Genomic DNA, 20,382 nt, shown 5'->3' on the forward strand with positions numbered 1-20,382 from the left:
GCACTGTCTCACATAAGGAAGGAACTTCAGCCCCTCAGACACGCCCTCCCAAGGTCAGCCACTCAGGGACCACCACCCAGCACTTGTGCTATATGGTTCTGAACATCTTGGAATTTTTTTATGCAGTCTCACCAAGTAATACTTTTTTTTTTTTTTTTTTTGGACAGGTAAAGATACAGACAGTGAGAGAGAGAGAGACAAAGGTCTTCCTTCCATTGGTTCACTCCCCAAACGGCCGCTACGACCAGCACTGCGCCAATCTGAAGCCAGGAGCCAGGTGCTTCCTCCTGGTCTCCCATGCGGGTGTAGGAGCCCAAGCACTTGGGCCATCCTCCATTGCCCTCCCCGGGCCACAGCAGAGAGCTGGACTGGAAGAGGAGCAAACGGGACTAGAACCCAGTGCCCATATGGGATGCCGGCGCCGCAGGCAGAGGATTAACCAAGTGAGCCACGGCGCCGGCCCCTCCAAGCAATACTCTTAACACAGGCTCTGAAACAGAATTACTTTCATTACTCAATGATTTGACAGTGTTAATACTTTATTTTTCCACCTTGAACTCAACACCAAGTGCCTGTTTCTGCTGGACCACCAGTAGCCCAGTCACTGAAGGATTCGTATGAGTCCAGCTGGCCCCTAAATAGCCCATGGCGCTGCCCTGTGGCCTTCTCCCACCCCACATGAGATGAGACCCTGAGGAGCTCAGACTAGGTAGGGGCTGAGTACCTGATTGTTCCTTCCTCATATATATGAAGCATCAAGGCCTGGTAGACAGCTGCTAATGTGGACACTCTGGGAAAACGGGTGGAGCCTCTGGCATCTACCATCCCTTCTCTGCCCTTGTCTTCCTACGCAACTACCAAGCCTTGGTCACTACCAACCAAGCAAATGCTGGATCTTATGCTCAAAGGGTGGGCACCAACCCTCCATGGCACAATGGTGACTAGGCCACCTGTCAGCCACAGGGGCACAATGTCCAGTCTAACATGCTGGCTTGTACACATCTGGCACATGCTCAACACTTCCTGGCCGCCCATCAGAAGCCCAGAGTACACTGACGCTGAGCACGAAGGTCAGCACTGAGGGTGTCTGCATATGTGCATGTGTCAGGTGACAGGGCCAGGCCATCTAGAGGGGCCTCTAGAGACAGGCAGGCCGGATATCTGTCACTCAGGAGTCCTGGCCTTCACAAAGTGACAACCACACAGTCCCCATTTGACTGCCCAGCAGGCTTGCTGTAGGCTACATGGACCAACACTCTCAACCCCAGGCGCCCTCCCAAGACCCATGGCTTAAGCTCTCAGAAAATGGCCTCGGGAAGGCAGGACTACATCAGATCTCCCAGAGGGGAGCCCTTCCTGTTCAGCAGGGGCAGGTCCTGGGCCACGGGGGTTGGGGCGGGGGTGAGGACCATCTTCACTGGGGGAAGGGCCTTGGGGCAGGGAGCCCTCATGGCATCCTATCCTGCACAGGTGCTACAGGTCTGCAGCAGCAGCAATAGCCTCCTCCAGCCGTCGTAGCAGCTCCTCTGGCTGTGGTGAGAATGCACCAGTGTCCACTCTCTGGAAGTCAGGGTGTGCAATTACAGAAGCCAGCACCTCTGCAAGGCGGCCAATGTCAAACACAGCGTGCTGGAGGCCCAGGCCAGTGCCTGGGCCACATTCTGCTGTTCCTTCAGCTCCCTTCCCCAGAATAAGGAGCCTCCTTTCAGCGATGACTTTGAGGAAATGGTAAAATTCTTCAAAATTGATCCCAGAGCAGGACCTCATGATGACCTGAACCAGAAAGAGAGGCCAGTGAACCACATGGTCACAGCTATAGACTGCAAAGGATCCCAATATGGGTCCAGTGAGCAGAGGCACTGAGGATAGATGGCACTCCATGGGGTCCAAGCCACATGGTCTGGGAGCTCCCTGAGGACAAACAGCTTGGCCCCCAAGTTAACCCCTCACACATGACTGGTAACTACTTGCCTCCTGGGCCTTACAGGCTACATTGTCCAGGGACCTCCTACACCCCCAGTCCAGCCCTAGCAAACCTCAGCCCTGCCCCACTGGGTCCTCACCTGGCAGTGGTGGTGCCAATCCGGCATGGAGTCCCTCCATTCACTGATCTCCTGCTGCACGGCATGGAGCTCCTGCTGCAGGAAGTGCCACATTGTGGCTAGGTTGCAGCCATTGACCCAGTTGTGGTTGATGGAGATGGTGTCATCCTGGAAGGGGAAGGCAAAGCTGACGTAAAAACCTCTTCCAGGTGCTTCCGGCACCAGGCCCAGTGCTGGCAGTGGAGTTGGGGGAGTGTTTGCCACACTGGAACATACCTAGGGGCTGAGATCAGCTCAGTCCACAGTCATCCAGTGTGAGCCCAGGGCAGGAATGGAGCCCAGCGGCTGGAGCCTCTGCATTGTCTGTGGACCACCCTCCCCCATGTCTTGGCTCTGCAGGGGGATTGCTAGGAGGTATGTACTGCTCTCCTCTAACTGCTGACAGGGCCTGTAGTCAGGTAGGGCAAAACTTGGGTGGGGTGGGGTGGGGTGGGCAGGGCAGGGTACACCAACTCACCAGATTGTGTACCTGGTGGTGCCACCCACTGGGTATAAACACCATCTCGCCAGCCTCCTGAATGATCTCGAGGGGTGGACTGCAGCACTGATGCCTAGGGTGCAGGTTGGCATCCTGGAGTGTGGGGGAGGTCACATCATAGGGCAGACCACCATGGCAGTCCCGCAGAGCCTCCTCTTGTCCTGGCGGGAAGAGCAACCACTTCTTTCTCCCACAGATGTTGACAGACCAGCTGAAGGAGCGGAAGATGTCTGCGTGGAATGGGGACCTGTGGCAAATGCTCCCAGTTTGGGCCTTGCTGCTGTCTTTTTTTTTTCTTTAAAGGTCTATTTATTTATTTGAAAGGCAGAGCTAGAGAGACAGAGAGGTGTTCCACCCACTGTTTCACTCCCCAAACAGCCACAACTACCAGGGCTAGGCCAGGCCAAAGCCAGTAGCCAGCAGCTTCTTCTAGGTCTCCCACATGATTGCAGGGGCCCCAGGACTTGGGCCATTTCTGCTGCTTTCCCAGGTACATTAACAGGGAGGTGGACCAGAAGCAGAGCAGCCAGGACCCAAACTGGTACCCATGTGAGATGCCAGCATCACAGGAGGCAGCTTTACCCTCTACGCCACAATGCTGGTCCCTGGGACTTGCTTCTGAGTAGGTCAACAAATACACCCCCTTCCCCCAAAGGCCCCCAAGTACAGGATAAATGTCTCCAGCTCTGATGGCCTTGGCCTGTGAGCCAGGTGAGTGGCCACACCTCCCAACCCTCCGCAGGAACACGGTAGCTGTGGGCCACACGTGATATTACCAGGTGCCTGTTGGCCCCGCGTACACAAAACGGTAGTCGTCAACATCCAGGGCATCCCAGAACTCATTCAGCCAGTCAGATGAGAAGTACACGGGCAGGGTGAACACATCCTCTGCTGAGGAGTCCCTGAGAGGGAGGCACAGGGCTGCAGCAGAAGCCCACTTCCTGCATACTGCTCCCCAGGTCCACCCTCACCGGCACCTCAAGTAAGATAAAAAAGATGTGGAACATGTGGGTGACACTGAGCTGACCGCCTTCAGGTGTGAGTGAGGCTGTCTAAGACCACCTAGCCCTAGTGGAGCCACCCAACAGCCACAAACCCCTGAGGGACTCAAGGTGGGCCCCACCAAAACTGTAGATCCCAGAATTGTAAGCAAGAAAGACGACTTTGTGTATACTCTGACAGGGCATAGCTAGCTGAATAGGCAGCAGCTCCCTCTTGCACTAGTCCCAGGATTGGTGGGCATCATCCTGGTTCCCGACCTGTGGGACGCCTCTGCTATCTCACCAAATAACCAGAGAACTCAACTATGCCCAGTGGATACTAGGCCACGGTTCCAGGCCTGAGGGCCACCCATGTACTCTTCTAAACCCCTCACTCCCTGTAGGTTCACCACTAAAACCCACAATTGGCACCTTAACACAGGATTATATTACACTTGCCTCAGAGAAGGAAAAACTCTACCAATGCCACACAGCAAAACGTTTAGACAGATTCCTCGTCAGAGACTGTGATAGGTCACAGCCCTGAAAGCATCAGACCACTTGTGGTTCTGCAGAAGACCATGCCAGTCCCTCTGCCTGGCTTTCCTTTGTTCACCTGACAAACTCCCGCACACTCACAAAAACCCTGCCCAGATATTACCTGCCCTGCCCATTTGTCACCATGCCTTCTTCTGAACTTTTAATTTTTTAGGGTTACCAGAAAAAATATAGGACACCTAGTCAAAAACTGAATTTACAATCACTAACAAAGTTTTCTACTATAAGTGTGTCCCGTGAAATATTTGGCATATACTTAAGCCATAAAAACCACTCATTGCTTACGTAAAACACATGGAGTGGTGGAAGTGAGCTGGAAGATATTGCTTCTTGTGTCCCCTGGATGGGTTGTGGCAATTATAGGGGCCCGAGCTCATTCTTACTTTCCCATTACATAAGTAAGAAATGTGATGTTTCTCACCTGCTCTGTGACGACTGCTGGGGGTCTGACTATGATGGCATCTGCTCTTGAAAGTATAAATGTTCTTCCCCTTATGATGGGTTATGTCCCAATAAATCCATATTTTAAAATTCCCAGGTCAAATATGCACATGGTACACCAAACCTGTCAGACACCCTAGCTTTACAACACAGAGTCTTGCACTACATCACGACTGTGTGGCTGACTGGGAGCTGTGCTTACTGCCGCTGCCCAGCATCCTGAGAAAGTTCCAGGCTGTACATTGATGGCACCGGAAAGGATCCAAATCAAAAGTGTAGCTTCTACAGAATGTACATTGATTTTTTGCACATTACATTGCACATGTACATTGATTTAACGTTGCACTGCAACGTTAAAAAATAACAAACTGAAGCCACAGTATGTGGCAGGTGGGAACAGATGAGGAAGGGCTCTGGATGCTACCCTGAAGAGTGGAAAATCTTAAATATGCGGTGGGGCATAGCTGGGCTAGAAAGACATTCTGGATCCAAAGGGGGTCTGGTGGGAGCCCCTGGTGCAGGCAAGGTGAAGGGAATAGGCCTGGCCTGGAGAAGTGGGGTAGGGAGGAGAGGCCGGGCCTGGCAGCACCTGAGGGGGAGGGGTGGCAGCGGCACTCCAGAGCCACAGACAACCCTGGGCACACGGATACCCGCAGCCCGCGTTCCTCGGTGGCGAGCACCATGCAGTGAGCGGTGAGGTGCTGACCATCCCGAAAGAAGTCGACGCTTCAGCCTGGCTGAAGACAAGGATTACAGCTCCTCCCTGAGGTGGCCAGGGTTCACCTCCAGCCAGACTGAGCAAAGCGTGCTGCCCGCCTTACCTGCACAGATGCCAGTCTTTCAGGTAAAGGCAGCCCCTTGGAGAAGAGTAGCCTCCCTGAATGTAGTCCCTCCAGTAGCTGATGTAGTCTCGAAGAGGCATGTGTTCCTTGGGGTTGGCGTTGTACTCCCGGACCCCGCAGTTGGCAACAGGTACGACCACATCTCCTGAAACAGGGGCGTCAGGAGCAGACCTCCCGGGGACCTGGCTGCACGCGGCGCGCCCTCCTGGGAGTCACTCACCCCGCAAACGACCACGCAGCCTCCCGCCCCGAGGGGCGCCCCCGGCCAGACCCCGCGCCCCTGGCACGCTGGGCGTCCCGTGCCCTCACCGTACTTCCGGAGCAGGTAGTCGAAGTCGGGCTTGCCGGCGGCCGTCACCCAGCGCCGCCGGCTGCCCCAGGCCGCGGTGAAGGCGCTGGAGAACACGCAGGGCAGGTTGGGAAGCAGAAAGCCCCTGAAGAAGTCGGCGTAGGAGAAGGCGCTGGGCGCCTGGATGAAGGCCACGCGGCCCGGGGCCCCACTGCCGCCCGGGACGCCCCCGAGGCCCCGGAAGTGGCGTTCCGCGAGGGCGCGCGTCTCCTGGTCCATCAGAGGGCCCCAGGGGCGGGGCTGGGGCTGCGGGGCGCGCACTCCGCTTGTTACTGCAGCCGGGAGCAGAGACCGAGGGGCGACCGCCAACAGTGTTCTGGGGAGGCGCCGGCCGGAGCGGAAATGACGAGGCACGGGCTCGGAACCGGGAGTCCGAGGGCGTTCTGTACCCACCGGACATGGAGTCCTGAGCGCCGGCCCGCGAGCATGCGCAAGCCGTGCTTCCGGTTTGCCTGCTCCTGGTGGTGTCCGACAGTTAGGGTGTCCGGCTTCGATCCCGGCGCGCGTCCTGAGAGTTACTCTCCAGCGCCTCAGGTGAGCGGCGGCTCTGTCCGACGGCAGAGCCTGTGCCAAGCGCTTTCGGCCCTGCTTGGTACCGCTCGCTGGCACGGCCCCAAGCCGCAGAGCGGATGACATGTGGCGGGCTGTGGAGTCGGCAGTGAGGTACACGGAAATGGAGTGAGGACAGAGTGTGGGACCTAGGGAGGCGGTGTGGTGTGGCGTGGTGGAGACAGTCCACTGTGGACCTGGTGGAACGTAATTGGTGACGTCTGTGGAGGTGGTGAGGTGTGCAGGGATGGTGAGGTCTGTGGAGGTGATGTCTGAGATGGTGAGGTGTGGAGGTGATGTCGGTGGAGGTGATGTCGGTGGAGGTGGTGAGGTGTGCAGGGATGGTGAGTTCTGCGGAGGTGGTGAGGTGTGGAGGTGACGTCCGTAGAGGTGGTGAGGTATGGATAGATGGTGATGTTTGTGGAAGTGGTGAGGTATGGAGGTGAGGTCTGTGGAGATGGTGAGGTACAGAGGTGATGTTTGTGGAGATGATGAGCTGTGGAGGGATAGTGATGTCTAGAGGTGGTGAGGTGTGGGGAGATGGTGATGTTTGTGGAGGTGGTGAGGTGTGGAGGTGATGTCTGAGGAGGTGGAGAGGAACAGGTGATGTTTGTGGAGGTGATGAGGTACAGAAGTGACGTCTGTGGAGGTGGTGAGGTATGGAGTTGCTGTTAGTGGAGGTGGTGAGGTGTGGAGGGATGGTGACATCTGTGGAGTTGGAGGTGAGGTCTGTGGAGGTGGTGAGGTATGGAGGTGAGGTCTGGAGATGGTGAGGTGTGAGGAGATGGTAATGTTTGTGGAGGTGGTGAGGTATGGAGGGATGCTGACATCTGTGCAGGTGGTAAGATGTGGAGTTGACCTCTGTGGAGGTGGTGAGGTATGGAGGGATGCTGACATCTGTGCAGGTGGTAAGATGTGGAGTTGACCTCTGTGGAGGTGGTGAGGTGTGCAAGGATGGTGACGTCTGTGGAGTTGGAGGTGAGGTCTGTGGAGATGGTGAGGTGTGGAGGGATGGTAATGTTTGTGGAGGTGGTGAGGTGTGATGGGATGGTGACATCTGTGGAGGTGGTAAGATGTGGAGTTGACATCAGTGGAGGTGGTGAGGTGTGGGGAGATGGTAATGTTTGTGGAAGTGGTGAGGTGTGGAGGTGATGTCTGTGGAGGTGATGAGGTACAGAGGTGATGTCTGCGGAGGTGGTGAGGTACAGAGGTGATGTCTGTGGAGGTAGTGAGGTATGGAGTTGATATATGTGGAGATGTTGAGATGTGGAGGGATGGTGATGTTTGTGGAAGTGGTGAGCTATGGAGGTGATGTCTGTGGAGGTGTGGAGGTGATGTCTGTGGAGGTGATGTCTGTGGAGGTGGTGAGGTACAGAGGTGATGTCTGTGGAGGTGGTAAGATGTAGAGTTCACCTCTGTGGAGATGGTGAGGTGTGGATAGATGGTGATGTTTGTGGAATTGGTGAGGTATGGAGGTGAGGTCTGTGGGGGCGGTAAGGTGTGGAGGTGATATCTGTGGAGATGGTGAGGTACGGAGGTGACGTCTGTGGAGGTGTGAGTTATGGAGAGTGGTGATATCTATAGACATGATGGGCTGTGTAGAGAAAATGGCATCCATGGTAACATTGGGAGATGGTGTTGTAAGCACGGAGTAGGGGAGGGGTCAGGGGGTGGCAGTTGGTGAGATGGGGGATGTAGAATGTTGGAGGGTACATGGAATGTGTGGTGTGTGAGGGCTTGTGTTTGATGCTGGCTGTACTTCAACAATCCTGAGCAAGGCCAGCCCCAGAATGTTAAAGTAATAAGTCTTGTCAACCTAAACCTATCCACGTGAACTTGGAAAAAAGAAAGCATACTTATTGCTTGAGTTTAGCAGATTATGTCCATTAGGTGATCTTTGGACAGCAGTCCACAGGCTGTCACACAGTGAGGAGCAAGGAAATAACAATGAAAACCCAACTTCTCCCAAACAGGCTACATGCACATGGTCAGAGACCTCTGAACCCTTTGGAGATGTGCATGGATGGTCTCAGAATGCTTGATTGTACCTGTAAAATTTATAGTCAAGTCTCTCATTCCTTTGCCTCACATATATTAAGCCATCAGAATCCCCTTTTGTTTGCCCTCACAAGCTAAGATAAGAGAAGTTCCAGAGAGATGCTAGGGCTCTGAGCATGGAGGGAGAGAGGACTCCATCAAGGTCTGTAAGCAGACCCAGAAATGGAGCTGGAGGGGTTAGAGGGGGAGTCTGTGGAGGAAGGTGGGTCTGGGGAGTCTGAGGTCCAGGCGGTGGAGGGGAGCAGGGACTGGAGGAGGAGAGCTGTTTTCTGGGATTGTGCTATGGTCACTGCCTAGTCCGCATTCTTGTGACTTGTGTGGTCCATGTGTGGAACTCTGTTTTGGGCTAGGTCATGGTAGAAAATCCACAAGTAACCATTTTTATTTGTACAAACCTTGTTTTTCCAAGCAAACATTTTTCATCCCCACCCCCATCACTCCCTTTATCCAGCTCCCCCATCCCTTCCTGTACACACAAGCACAGAGTCCCGCCCTCCTTACATACATACGCTATGCTGTGGTAAAACAACATACATACTTCCTGACAGAGAATTCCCAAATTGTTGGGATCTCTTTTTGTATGCAAATGAATCGATTGCTGACTGCAACCCCCAGGTAGCTTCAGGATGGGGCCTGTCACCCAGAGAGAGCCTGGCAGGATTAGAGGGTTGGGGCTTTCATCTCTGCTCCCAGTCACTGAGGAGAGGAGAGAGGCTGAAGATTGAGCAGATCATTGCTGGCCAGTGATTTAATCACACTTATGTAAGGGCAAAGCCCAAAAACGACTGGTCTTGGAAAATTTCTGGATAGCTGAACACCTTGAGATTCCTGGAAAGTAGTGAACCCAGAGGAGGCATGGAAGCTAGGCACCCCTTCCCCATACCTCACTCCATGTGTATTCCTCTGTGTCTTTTCTAATATCCTTTGTAATAAATGTGAACCGAGTGGTTCTTCGAGTTCTGTTAGGTACTTGAGCAAATTAATCCCACCCTAGGAGGGGTTCTTGGGAACCCTGATTTACAACAAATCAGTCAGAAGCACAGGGAAAACCATGTGGATCTATGATTGTCATCCAGTGTGGAGCAGTCTTGGGGACCAAGCCCTCAACCTGTGGATTCTGATGCTATCTCCAGGTAGACAGTGCCAGAACTGATTGAATGGGAAGATACCCAGCTGGTGTCAGCTGCGGAACTGATTGCTTGCCTGCTGCTCTGGAAAAATCCCCCATACATGTGGTCACAGAATTGTGTTGTGAGAGTACAGTGGGAGAACCTGACTTTGAGTTCTGGTTTCCTACACATATACACAGAGTTTCTTCCCACCATATCCTCATGTAAGTATGGAAACGTGTATGTTAACATTTCTAAATTGTAAACTTTTAAAATTTTTAATTAACAATATAACATCTTCCCATATGCGGCCCCACATGACCACCTTTTTTTTTTTTTTTTAATTAAACATTTAAGTTGAGTGAAGGATCATGAGAGCCAATGGGGAAGGTATAGGGAGCAGAGTATTTATGTTAATCTCAAGATATGGAAGTATAGTGCAAAGTTTGGCTAATGGGGAAGATATGTAGTCCACACAGGTGTTGCCCAGACGAATTCCTGCAGTCCTGTGGCTCAGACCAAGTGCTTGAGACCTGTGTGCTCCCCAAGATCAAGGAGGCAACCATTCCTGTAAACTCTGAGAGGTGCACCTCTAGAGCCAGATATTTGGTGCCATGCTTCTCCTTGTCCACACGGTGGCCCTCTGGTTTTAGTATCAGCACTGTTGCAAACGTGGAGCCTGAGAGGTGGGCTGGAACAGAGGTGTCTGTCAGCCTGGGCCCTGGTTAGACCTACATACAGGATCTGAACTCCTGAGACCAGGTTAGTCAGACAGAAAACAACAGGACAGGAGTTTCATTAGAATGTAGTGAGGATGGAATATAGTATCTGTTCTCTCCTAAGTGCCAAGTGCATGCCCTGTGTGTAGACTTTGGTATTGGGATGTGACACCCCCAGACAGTGTGACTGAACCTCCTCGGGTGGAGATGGGAACCAGTGAGGGAGTGGAAAGAGGGTCTGCTGTAGAGCAGGAGACAGGTAATGGAAAAGCCGGCCAGCTGTGCCGTCCACCCCCGCGCACACACAGTGCCTCACTGTTCTCTTTCCAGCCTTAAGGTAGTGGAAGGTGTGCAGAATGTAGCTTGTTTGGTGACTTTGGAAATTATCTAAAAATAGGATGTTTACTTGATACCAAGTCCCCTCAAGGGGCACATGTCTGATGGAAATACTGAAAGAAACCCATTAAACCAGTTGCAGTGTTATGAGTGCAGTTTGTGTGTCTGCTGTCATCTTCCCCAAGAGCGTCACTGGTGTGTGGATCAGCTCCTTGCCATGACCTCTCACGGTCGTTTGCTCTGTATTCACAAGATCAGCACAGGTCTCCAGGCACACATCTGCATGGGTTGAGGCTCATTCAAGATTGTAGCACAGGGCACCAAATGAGGACTCCTGGAACTTAGTGAGGGAATAGACATATTCAGCATAGATCATTGGTGCCCATGTGTGCAGGAGTGCTGCCCAAAAGCCCCTCCTTTGATGCTCCCCTGCTCTAAGAGCAGATCGGGTTGACGACCATGTGAACATGTACAGGAGCTCCCTGGTGTCGAAGTGCTGTGGATGGGGGCCATTGCATTCGGGAGATGAGGGTGCTGCTTGAGCAGAGATCTGAAGGAAGAAGCCCTCAACCAGAGTCCCTGGGGAATACAGTGACTTAGGAGCTCTGAGGCTGAAATGGAAAGGCTGAGGGAGGCTAGAGTGCAGAGAGAAGCGCTGAATGGTGACACCAGAGGTCATTCAGAGCCCATTAGGAGGAGGATGTTACCTAAAGAGTGTTGGGAAGGGGTTTTGACAGAAGACTGACATTTTCTAATTCTGCTTTTTAAATTTTTTTAAAGATTTATTTGTTTAATTGAAAGAGTGACAGGGAGAGACAGTGAGAAAGATCTTCCATTTGCCAGTTCACTCCCCAAATGACCCCAACAGCCAGTACTGGGCAAGGCTGAATCAGGAACTCCATCTGGGTCTCCCACTTGGGTGGCAGAAGCCCATGTACTTGGGCCATCTTCCATTGCCTTTCCAGGTGCAATTAGCTGGAAACTGGATTGGAAGCAGAGCAGCTGGGACTTGAACCGGCACTCCAGTGTTAGAACCTATTGTCTCAGGTGGCAGCTTAACATCCTGCACTATAATACTGGACCTTCATTCTGTTTTTATGACTCTAATTGGCTGATGGATGTAAAATGGATGGTGAGGCAGCAAACAGGTTGAGTGAGGGTTTTATCAAGGTGAGTGATGACCCTGCTTTGGGCAGGTCATGGCTGTGGAGATGGAGGAATTGCTCCTGGATTGTTGGGAGGATGAAGAAGCAAGGGATCCATGAGAACTCCTTGGTCCTTGGAACCTTTGTTGAGAAAAGTATGATACAGTGGAGGCCTGTGAAATCACGTTAAAGCCTTGGCAGTTTCTGTACTTGTTACGTACATTTAAGCACAATCAGCCTTGAGGTGACATCTAATGCCATGGTGCTTTTTGTACTCATTTGGGAAGAGAAGATTGCTAATGAGACCAAGGTTGTGTCTAGTTAGGCAGGTATAAAAGGAAGAAGCAGCAAAGGAGATGAAAACAAGTACCCATAAAATTGGATGCAGGAAGCCACAGTACAGGCAACTTTGAGGAGGATTGTCATCTTGCACAGGTATTAGCTCCGGTGTTGGCATTGACTTTGGCCACCCAGAGGCTGCTGGAGGTGAGTAGTGGGGATGGAGCCTGTCAGAAGGTGCCAGGTTGTTGGGAGGCTGAGGTGAGGAAGCAGTGAGTGTATGAAAGCAGTACTGGGAAGGAAGAAGGTGTCAGAAGGTGGAGTATGCTTTTTTTAATGTGGAGATCTTAGAGCATGTTTGTAAACTGATGAGGTGACCTAGGAAAGGGATTGGCAAGCTACAGCCCATGGGTCAAGTCCAGCTGCCACATTTTTGTAAATGAATTTCTGTTGGGACAACTGTGCCCCTTTGTTGATGTATTTTCTGAACTGTTTGGACTCCACAAGGGCAGATTTACATAGTTGTGGCAGAGACCTGTGGCCTACAAAGCCCACAGTATTTATTGCCTATCCCTTAACTGACCAGGTTTTCAGTGCCTGGGATGGAAGAGATGGAGATATCAGTGATGCGTGAGAGGAAGAAGGGTTGGTGTTGAGGGCTGGAGAGGAAGGCCTCATCTTTGAAGGGAGCAGGGACTCTTCTGGGAATTCTGTAGGACAGGTGTGTCATACAGGGCAGGAGGTAAGTATGGAGGGTGTAGGGGCTGTGTGTGTAGTTGTGGCTTCAGATGCTCCGTGTGAATGTTTTTCTCCCTTTGGCCCTTCCACTTCATCTTTGTTTACTTTGGGTTTTTGGGAAAGGTGCCCTGGAAACTTTTGGTAGGAAGAGTTGTTGCTCATGTTTCTGTTTCTTCCTTGGTGTTTATCAAGCATGAGTACTTTCCTTGTGTTTATTATCTATAATGTGATAAGGAGAAATGCTGTGGTCGTTCACCTCCTAATCTTTTTTTCCTGTCCTTTCTTTTCTCTTTGAAATTTTAGGGTATTTTAGAGCTGGTGTTGTTCTAAGGTTTTTCATTTATTTTAATGGTGGATAAACGGAGGTCCAGAAGGTGAGGTAACTTTTCCAAAGTCGTAAAGTTTGGGGCAGAGCTTAAGGAGCTGGAGTTGGAACCACAGATGCAGTAGCTATTTGGGGACTTTGTGCCTAGTTGTACTTGCTTGTGGAAAACTTCACACTAGTGCATGCCCAGAGTCAGGTAACCGCTAATCCAAATTCACTGAATGATGGGGGGTGGGGGGCTGGGGAGAAAGTGAGTGAGCAAGTAAATGAGCAAGTATGAGTGCTCCCCCATCTGCTGATTCACCCCCTAAATGCTCACAATAGCTAGAGCTGGAACTGGAATTCAATCCAGGTTTTCCACGTGAATGGCAAAGACCAAAGTACCTGAGCCAATACCTGCTACATTATGGGGTGCACATTAGCAGGAAGCTGAACTTGGGAATAGAATTAGGACTGGAACCCATGCACTCAGATAAGAGATGTGGGTATCCCAGTTAACATACTAACCGCAAGGCCAAATGCCTGCCCCACAAATTCAGTTTCCCTGCTGTGTCTGGCTCTCTGTGTATCAGGGAATGGCGGCGAACCAGATGTGGTCCCTCCCTCCTGGTGTATCAGGGTGTGTCCCAGCAATGAGTAGGCTCTTTGAGCCAGGAGGTAGAGGCAAGGCTGTCTTCATGGGCTGACTTGTGATTCAGTACTGGGCTCCTCACCTGTGAGAGAAAGGCTTGTGGTTCACTCTGATTCATTCCACACAGTGTGAGATAGTGTCGCACAGGAAAGGCTGCTTCTTCCATTCCGGGAGCTGCTGTGTGGCCTGCTGTGTGTCAGGGAGGGGGTCATACTGCAGGCTCACCCGCGAAGCCTCTCTCAGAGAGACAAGGCCAACCTTCTGTACAGAAGCAGCTGAGAAAATCTCAGCTTTCCAGTGACATCAGGCCGTGAACTTCCTGGTTCCTTTCATCACACAGCCTTCCTGAGTTGAGTGTGCCAGGTGTTTTGTTTGTTTTCAATGTGGAGGTTCCTCTCGCTCTGGCTCAGGATAGGATCTTAGGGGGCTGGCCTATATTACCACCAGCCTCCAGTTCTCCTGTGTGACCTGGGGTGGACTGTGGCTACTTACTATTAGACCTCTGCTGCTTTCTGTTCTAGTCCTGTCGTGTTCTCCACACTGCAGAAGGCCTGCCTTTCCTGTAGTTTCAGTCCTCTGCAGTGGGCAATTCTATGCAGTCTTGTAGCTAGTGTTTAGGTGTCTATGCTCTGTCTGATGACCTGCATGTTCCTTTGGTGTCTGAACTGTGTGTTACATCTGCTGAAGTCCAGATCCCGAGACTGCTGCTTTCTAAGAATCCATGCTCATGTGACATGCTTAGTGGTGCCTGAAGGAGAGGGAAGATTGGCCATGTAGGCACTATGCTCACTCAGAGACAAAGGGGAGTGAGTCAGATTAGGTTATCCCTAAGGTCCCTCCAACGCAAGAAATTTTTACTACTTTTAAGTCTCATGCCTGATTTTATTTTGTGGTGACAGCCGTATTCTCATATGTAAGGTTATCTTTCCCTTAGGCTTGTCCTGATTTCAAGTACTGGTAATTCAAGCAGGTAGCCTGGAGATTGTTGGGGGTGACTAATGGTAACTGATTGGCATGCATGCATTTCTGGCAGATTTGGGCCTGCCTTGCTATTGTGACTAACAGAGAGTATAGAATGTATTTGTAAAATAGTTGGCTGGATTACCATAGAAGCTGAGCTTACATAACAGTGGAATGCAAGGGCCTGTGTTGTGGCACAGTAGAGGAAGCCTCTGTTTGTGATACCCGCATCCTATATCACAGTACCAGTTGAGTCCCAGTTGCTCTGCTTCCGATCCAGCTCCCTGCTAATGAACCTGGGAAAGCAGCAGAAGATGGCCCAAGTGCTTTGGCCCCTGCCACCCATGTGGGTGACCTGGTGAAGCTTCTGGTTCCTTGCTTTGACCTGTCTCAGACCTGGCTGTTGTGGCCATTTAGGGAGTGAATCAGTAAATGGAAGATACCTCTCCCTCTCCTTCCTCACCTTTTGAATAAATAAATCTTTTTCAAAACAATGGAGCCCAATCATTTTGTATTAATCAGGCACCTGAGTTTTGCATACATTAAGCATATTGCATATGATCATATGCAATATCATATGATCATATTGCATATGATCAGATAGTAAAAACTAATAGCAAGTTCTAGGTGTGTCTATGCCTTGTGTTCATCAAATAAATGGATTCAAGACAAAAATGGCAGACACTTTCTTTTCTAATAGAAGGGCTAAGCTCGCCTTGGTGACCTTGTGCATATCGTTGTGGTTAACTTGACTGGAACAAAACTGGTCAGTGTGTCTCCTACAGTGCTTAATTAAGGCTGCTGTCAATGGGACTCTAAGCAGCAGGGTGAAGCCAACCTGTAGGATTGACCTAATTTATAACCCCAGGGCCCAGGGAACAAACACCACACTTAAGTTAGGGCTGGGGATAGAATTGCCCTCTGAGAGGTTCCAATCAAGTAGATGAGTAGCATCCTACTGTGTTCTGAGCATAGCAGATCTGTCCGTGAGAAGATGAGCACAAGGGAAACTTGGGAGGGCTGGAGAGAGAGAGGGCCCTGGGGCATAAGGAGGCAGCTGGCTGTGGTCACTCCCATCAGCTTTCCTGCTGTCTCCACAGCTGCTGCAGGGCTGCGCATGTACCTGATGCCTGTTTGCCTGCATTACTGAAGGACATGTCTGTCCACAATGGGCTATGTGTACCACAAGTGCCATAAGGTCATGACAGAGCTGAAAGTTTCCTGTTACCTAGTGATATCATAGCTGTTGTGACATTGCAGCACGGTGCCTTCCTCACCTGTTTGTAGTGCTTGCTGTTATTAGCACACCTACCTTGTGGCCAGTCACGTGTGCATACATGCATGTATACATACACAATGTGTATGTACAGTTACATAAGGTATATGACACATGATGTACTATAATTGTTATCGTTATTTTAGAGTGTGCTTCTTCTACTTATAAGGAAGTTTACTGTAAGACAGCCTGCTGGGGGCCCGGCTCTGTGGCACAGGAGGTAAAGCCGCTGCCTGCAGTGTCAGCATCCCGTATGGGCACCAGTTTGAGTCCCAGCTGCTCCACTTCCAATCCAGCTCTCTGCCATGGCCTAGGAAAGCAGTAGAAGATGGTCCAAGTCCTTGGGCCACTGCACCCACATGGGAGACCCGGAAGAAGCTCCTGGCTTCAGATCGGCACAGCTCCGGCCATCTGGGGAGTGAACCAGTGAATGGAAGACCTCTCTCTGTCTCTGTCTGTACCTCTCTGTAGCTCTGCCTTTCGGATAATGAATACTAAATCTTAAAAAAAAAAAAAAAAAAAAAAGACAGCCTTCTGTGTTAGACTGTCAACAGCTTCACACAACTCAGGGTCACCACATCGCTTGACTGCATCAAGATGCTGCATGGGGGGCATTGGTCTCTACCATCTGGGTTCGTGTAAGGGCATGCTGTGATTTTGTTCACACAGGGACAAAGTCATCTAATGATGCATTTTTTTCAGAACATGTCCCTATACCATTTGGTATGTGGTGAACTTAGTTTCCGTATCACTAGAAATCTCATTTTGATATAGTCTCTTAAAATGTGGGGTCCATCTTTTTGTGTCTTGCCCATCCTTGTATTGCTTGCTGTGGTGTCTAGTACAATAATGATCTTGTAAAATCTGGTCGCTGGGAGTGTAACTCAGTGAGAAAATGAATGGGACTCCAGCTGACTCCAAGCCCAGCAAGACAGGGACTGTGCCAGTGTTGCTTCTTTCTTACATTCTGCCCAACACAGCATATGGTGCCTTGCAGGGGCTCACAAGCCTGTGAGCTGACCCATAATAATCCCTGTGTCCTGTAACCATTTTGTGCAAAACCCACACTTTGCAGTATTTTAAGGGATGATGCTAGTTACTCTGTTATAAATGGTGTTATATCATCAGTAAATTTGTGTGTGTGTGTGTATGTGTGTAAAAGAGCCAGTGAAACAGAGGCACACAGGAAGAGGGAGGGAGGTGGGAAGAGAGAGAAGGAGAATTGAAAGAAATGCCCCATTAAAGCTAGACCACTGTCGACTTGGAATCCCACAGGCCCAGGCATTACCACACCTGGCTTCTGCCCAGTCAGTGCTGTAAACTCATGGTTGAACCTTGTCTGAGGCCCTCATCCTATTAACTATATTCATCTGTGAGATGGTTGGACTAAAAGTAATACAAGGTTAATGCAGACCTGACAGCCATGGTTTTTTCATAATGCATTGATAGGTGTCAATACAAATGTGAAAATGCTGTACTACTTATGGTGACACCCAGGTGTATATACATATACATTTATATATGTATATGATTTATATATATGTATATGATTTATGGCATAGAAATTTCAGAAGGGCACTGTGAATAGAAACCTTTATGACTTTCCAGTGACAAAGACATCACAGCCACAAGATTGTGTCTGTGGGAAGGATCTGAGATTGACAGCCACCTGTCAAGACCAAGGAATGAGGCCTGGGACCCAGGGTAGTGGCTCCAATAATTCCCACTTCAAGGCATGTCCTCCGTGGATGCTGATCCAAGGGGGCTTACTCCAAGGAGCACAGAAGTGAAGGGTCTTGTATTGGGGATGAGAGTTTGAAGTCTCCCATGGAGGAGACAGGCATGAGTCTGGGACTGTGGGGTCTCTATTATGATCACAACTGTCTCCCTCATCTCTAGTTAGAGGTGTTGTCTCTTGTCAGTATACACGGAGCCTTGAATTGCCTTTGTGGCTGCCTGTCATGGTGGTCGGTTTCTGAGTGTCTCTAGCCAAAGTTAGGGCTCTGTGTTCAGCTTCCCCTGCCTACCAACCCGTCTCTCTTGTTCCTCAGAGGCAGAGGCTGCAGCCTCCATGAGGCACAACCACACCAGGGAAAGATGAGCAGAGACATCTGCATCCATGCCTGGCCCTGCTCCTACTACTTGGACCTTGAGAAACGATGGGTCCCTGGGAAGCTGTCCTTAACGTCGCTCTCACTGAAGTTCACAGCGGACAGAGCTGGTGAGGTTCTTGTTGGCTTTCCCCTCTCCAGCATCACTGAAGTGAAGAAGGAGGCTTCACATTTCATCTTCAGCTCCATCACCATCCTGGAAAAGGACCATGGCAAGCACTGGTTCAGCTCCTTGAGGCCCAGTCGCAATGTAGTCTTCACCATCATTGAGCACTTCTGGAGGGAGCTGCTGCTATCCCAGCCAGGAGCTGCTATGAACACTGTGTTGTCCCCCTCATCCCGGGGGAAGGAGCTCACTGGATTGATGGCTAGGTCCCAGAAGCGTCTGGAAGATACTGCGAAGGTCCTTCACCACCAGGGTGAGCAGCTGGGCAGTGTCATGAGGGGCCTGGAGAAGATGGAGTCAGACCTGGATGTGGCTGACAGGTGGGCTAGCCAAGAAATTGCTCTGGCTCAGCCAGGGCAGGGTGCATGTTTGGTGTACAAAACATGTTCTGAGAACAAGACTGAGAGACACACACACCTGCATTGCACAGCATGTGGGACACACATGGTGAGACACACGCACCTGCAAGGCACAGCATGTGGGACACACTTGGGGAGAGACACGCACCTGCATTGCACAGCATGTGGGACTCACATGGTGAGACACATGCACTTGCATTGCACAGCATGTGGGACACACACGGTAGGACACACGCCTGCATTGCAAAGCATGTGGGACATACGTGATGAGGGACACACACCTGCATTGCACAGCATGTGGGACACACATGGTGAGAGACACACACTTGCAAGGCACAGCATGTGGCACACACATAGTGAGACACTGGTGTGAGCTGTGTGAGTAATGTGTACACACCATGTGTGGTATACAAGGTGAGAGACACAGGCATGAGCTGTGTGAGTGATGTGTTCCTGTCAGTGAAGCTCCTATTTGGTGATCAGGACACACTTGCCTCACACATTGTGGTTGGGAGAGTGAGTTTTGGTGAATTTTTGTTTATTTCCATTTTATTTGCAAGGCAGAGAGAGAGAGTCAAACAAGGAGATCCTCTAACTGCTGGTTCACTCCTCAGATGCTCACAACAGCCAGAGCTGGGCCAAGCCATAGCCAGGAAGTCAATCCAGGTCTTTCACATTGGGAGCAGAGACCTAAGTATTTGAGAAATCATGTGCTGTATCCCAGGGTGCTCATTAGCAGCAAGCTGAATTGGAACTGATGTAGCCAGAACTCCAACTAATTTAGAATGCAGTTGTCTCAAGAGGCATCTTAACCTCTACAACAAATGCCTGCCCCTTTTACTTCATTTCAAACAGTTCGTTCTTCCTGGGACTCCCTTTTTTTTTTTTTTTTTTTTTTTTTTACATCTGACAACCTGGACTGTTCTTGTAATGTTATTCTATTCTCACGTTGCCTCTTTTTTTTCTTTTCATGGTACTGTGTGTATCTTGCGTTTTATATCTCTTCTATTTCTGTTACACTTCATTATAGGAATTAATTTTTCCCCAGTGCTTCTCTTGAGTGGCATCTTGATCTTTCTTCTGGATGATGCCTCCCGCATGTTATCACTGGCATTGTTTCACACTTTTTGGGGGCCTGCTTTTTCCTGCATACTTTTTCTCTGTTTTATTATGTGTTTTTCTCTTCAGAAACATCTCTCTTCTCATGGTGCCCATGTGTTTGGGGCTCTCAGGGGCTGGACTCTGGGCTATAGCCTTTAGGTTTTGGGCCCACAGCATTCTGGCTGGAGCATGAGCCTTTTTAGGGGCTTCTCCTGGTTCTTACTTCCTTCTCCCCTCACATACTCCTCAGCTGACACCACTGGATACAGAAGTCCCAACCTCCTGCCTCCGGGAAGCAGCAGTTATGTGCCTGGGGTGACCAGTTCAGTGTGCCTCTCCAGGCAGGCTTGCCACTGGCTGTGTCTCTGGGCCACACTCCACCCCTGCTCCACATGTTGCTGGTTCTATCTCTTCCACATTCTGGGTTCTGTGATGCATGTTGGGTTGCTTTTCATATTTTCCTGATGCTGGCTGACAGCTTTCTTTTCTTGGATCTGCTAGGTTAATCTGTTTTGCAGTTTCCAAAATTTTGTTGCTGTTGTATCTTCTCTTTGCCCTTGGGAAAACCCTGTGTGTTCGATCTGCCATCTTTAGCTGCACTCTCTGGCCTTTATCTGTGAAGGTATGTCCTTGAGTTTGTTTTCTTAGCACACCAAGCTCAAGCTTTTCTATTTTAAACCTCTATCCTTATTTTTCTAAACGTAGTTCTGTTCCTGGCACTCCAGTATAGGATGCAGACCTCCCAAGTGGCTACATAACCCATTGTGCCA

At 50.5% G+C, this 20,382-nt stretch overlaps 2 protein-coding genes across 10 annotated transcripts in view; one reads left to right on the plus strand and one right to left on the minus strand.

Moving 5' to 3' along the window:
- Positions 1–521: 521 nt before the first annotated feature.
- Positions 522–6,165, minus strand: JMJD4 (jumonji domain containing 4). 5 transcript variants are annotated; one of them, XM_002723901.5, is made up of 6 exons: positions 5,711–6,144; positions 5,381–5,546; positions 3,357–3,482; positions 2,560–2,827; positions 2,064–2,210; positions 522–1,773 (listed from the first exon to the last, which is right to left on the minus strand). In XM_002723901.5, exons 1-6 carry the CDS (start codon positions 5,967–5,969, stop codon positions 1,474–1,476), a joined length of 1,266 nt encoding a protein of 421 aa, XP_002723947.1. In that variant the 5' UTR covers positions 5,970–6,144; the 3' UTR covers positions 522–1,473. The 5 variants fall into 5 exon arrangements, with proteins under 5 accessions (XP_002723947.1, XP_008251002.1, XP_069932030.1 ...); XM_008252780.4 differs by having other exon boundaries at positions 2,560–2,791; positions 5,711–6,082; XM_070075929.1 differs by lacking the exon at positions 3,357–3,482 and having other exon boundaries at positions 2,560–2,673; positions 5,711–6,165.
- SNAP47 (synaptosome associated protein 47) overlaps positions 6,122–20,382 on the plus strand; it is an 86,377-nt gene continuing 72,116 nt past the window's right edge. For 2 of the 5 annotated variants that reach the window (XR_011389621.1, XR_011389620.1), the window contains exons 1-2: positions 6,142–6,284; positions 17,927–18,472. Coding sequence is in view for 3 of the 5 variants with exons in the window: in XM_051840089.2 (XP_051696049.1) it covers positions 6,385–6,413; positions 17,927–18,472 (575 nt within the window). In the remaining 2 variants the exon portion in view is untranslated. Of the gene's footprint in view, positions 6,414–17,926; positions 18,473–20,382 lie in introns of all 5 variants that reach the window. The other 3 variants (XM_051840089.2, XM_051840087.2, XM_008252777.4) reach the window with 2 other exon arrangements.

The sequence above is a fragment of the Oryctolagus cuniculus genome, chromosome 6, assembly GCF_964237555.1.
Source record: "Oryctolagus cuniculus chromosome 6, mOryCun1.1, whole genome shotgun sequence".
NCBI classification, from domain to species: domain Eukaryota; kingdom Metazoa; phylum Chordata; class Mammalia; order Lagomorpha; family Leporidae; genus Oryctolagus; species Oryctolagus cuniculus.

What these genes read in the sequence shown, in the direction of transcription:
- JMJD4 (XM_002723901.5), bottom strand. Translation starts at nt 5,969, where the DNA reads ATGGACCAGGAGACGCGCGCCCTCGCGGAACGCCACTTCCGGGGCCTC. An exon ending in GCGGGGCCAACAGGCACCTG is followed by an intron (nt 2,828 to 3,356) that starts GTAATATCACGT and finishes CATTTGCCACAG; the next exon opens with GTCCCCATTCCACGCAGACA. An exon ending in ACCACCAGGTACACAATCTG is followed by an intron (nt 2,211 to 2,559) that starts GTGAGTTGGTGT and finishes TTCCCCTTCCAG; the next exon opens with GATGACACCATCTCCATCAA.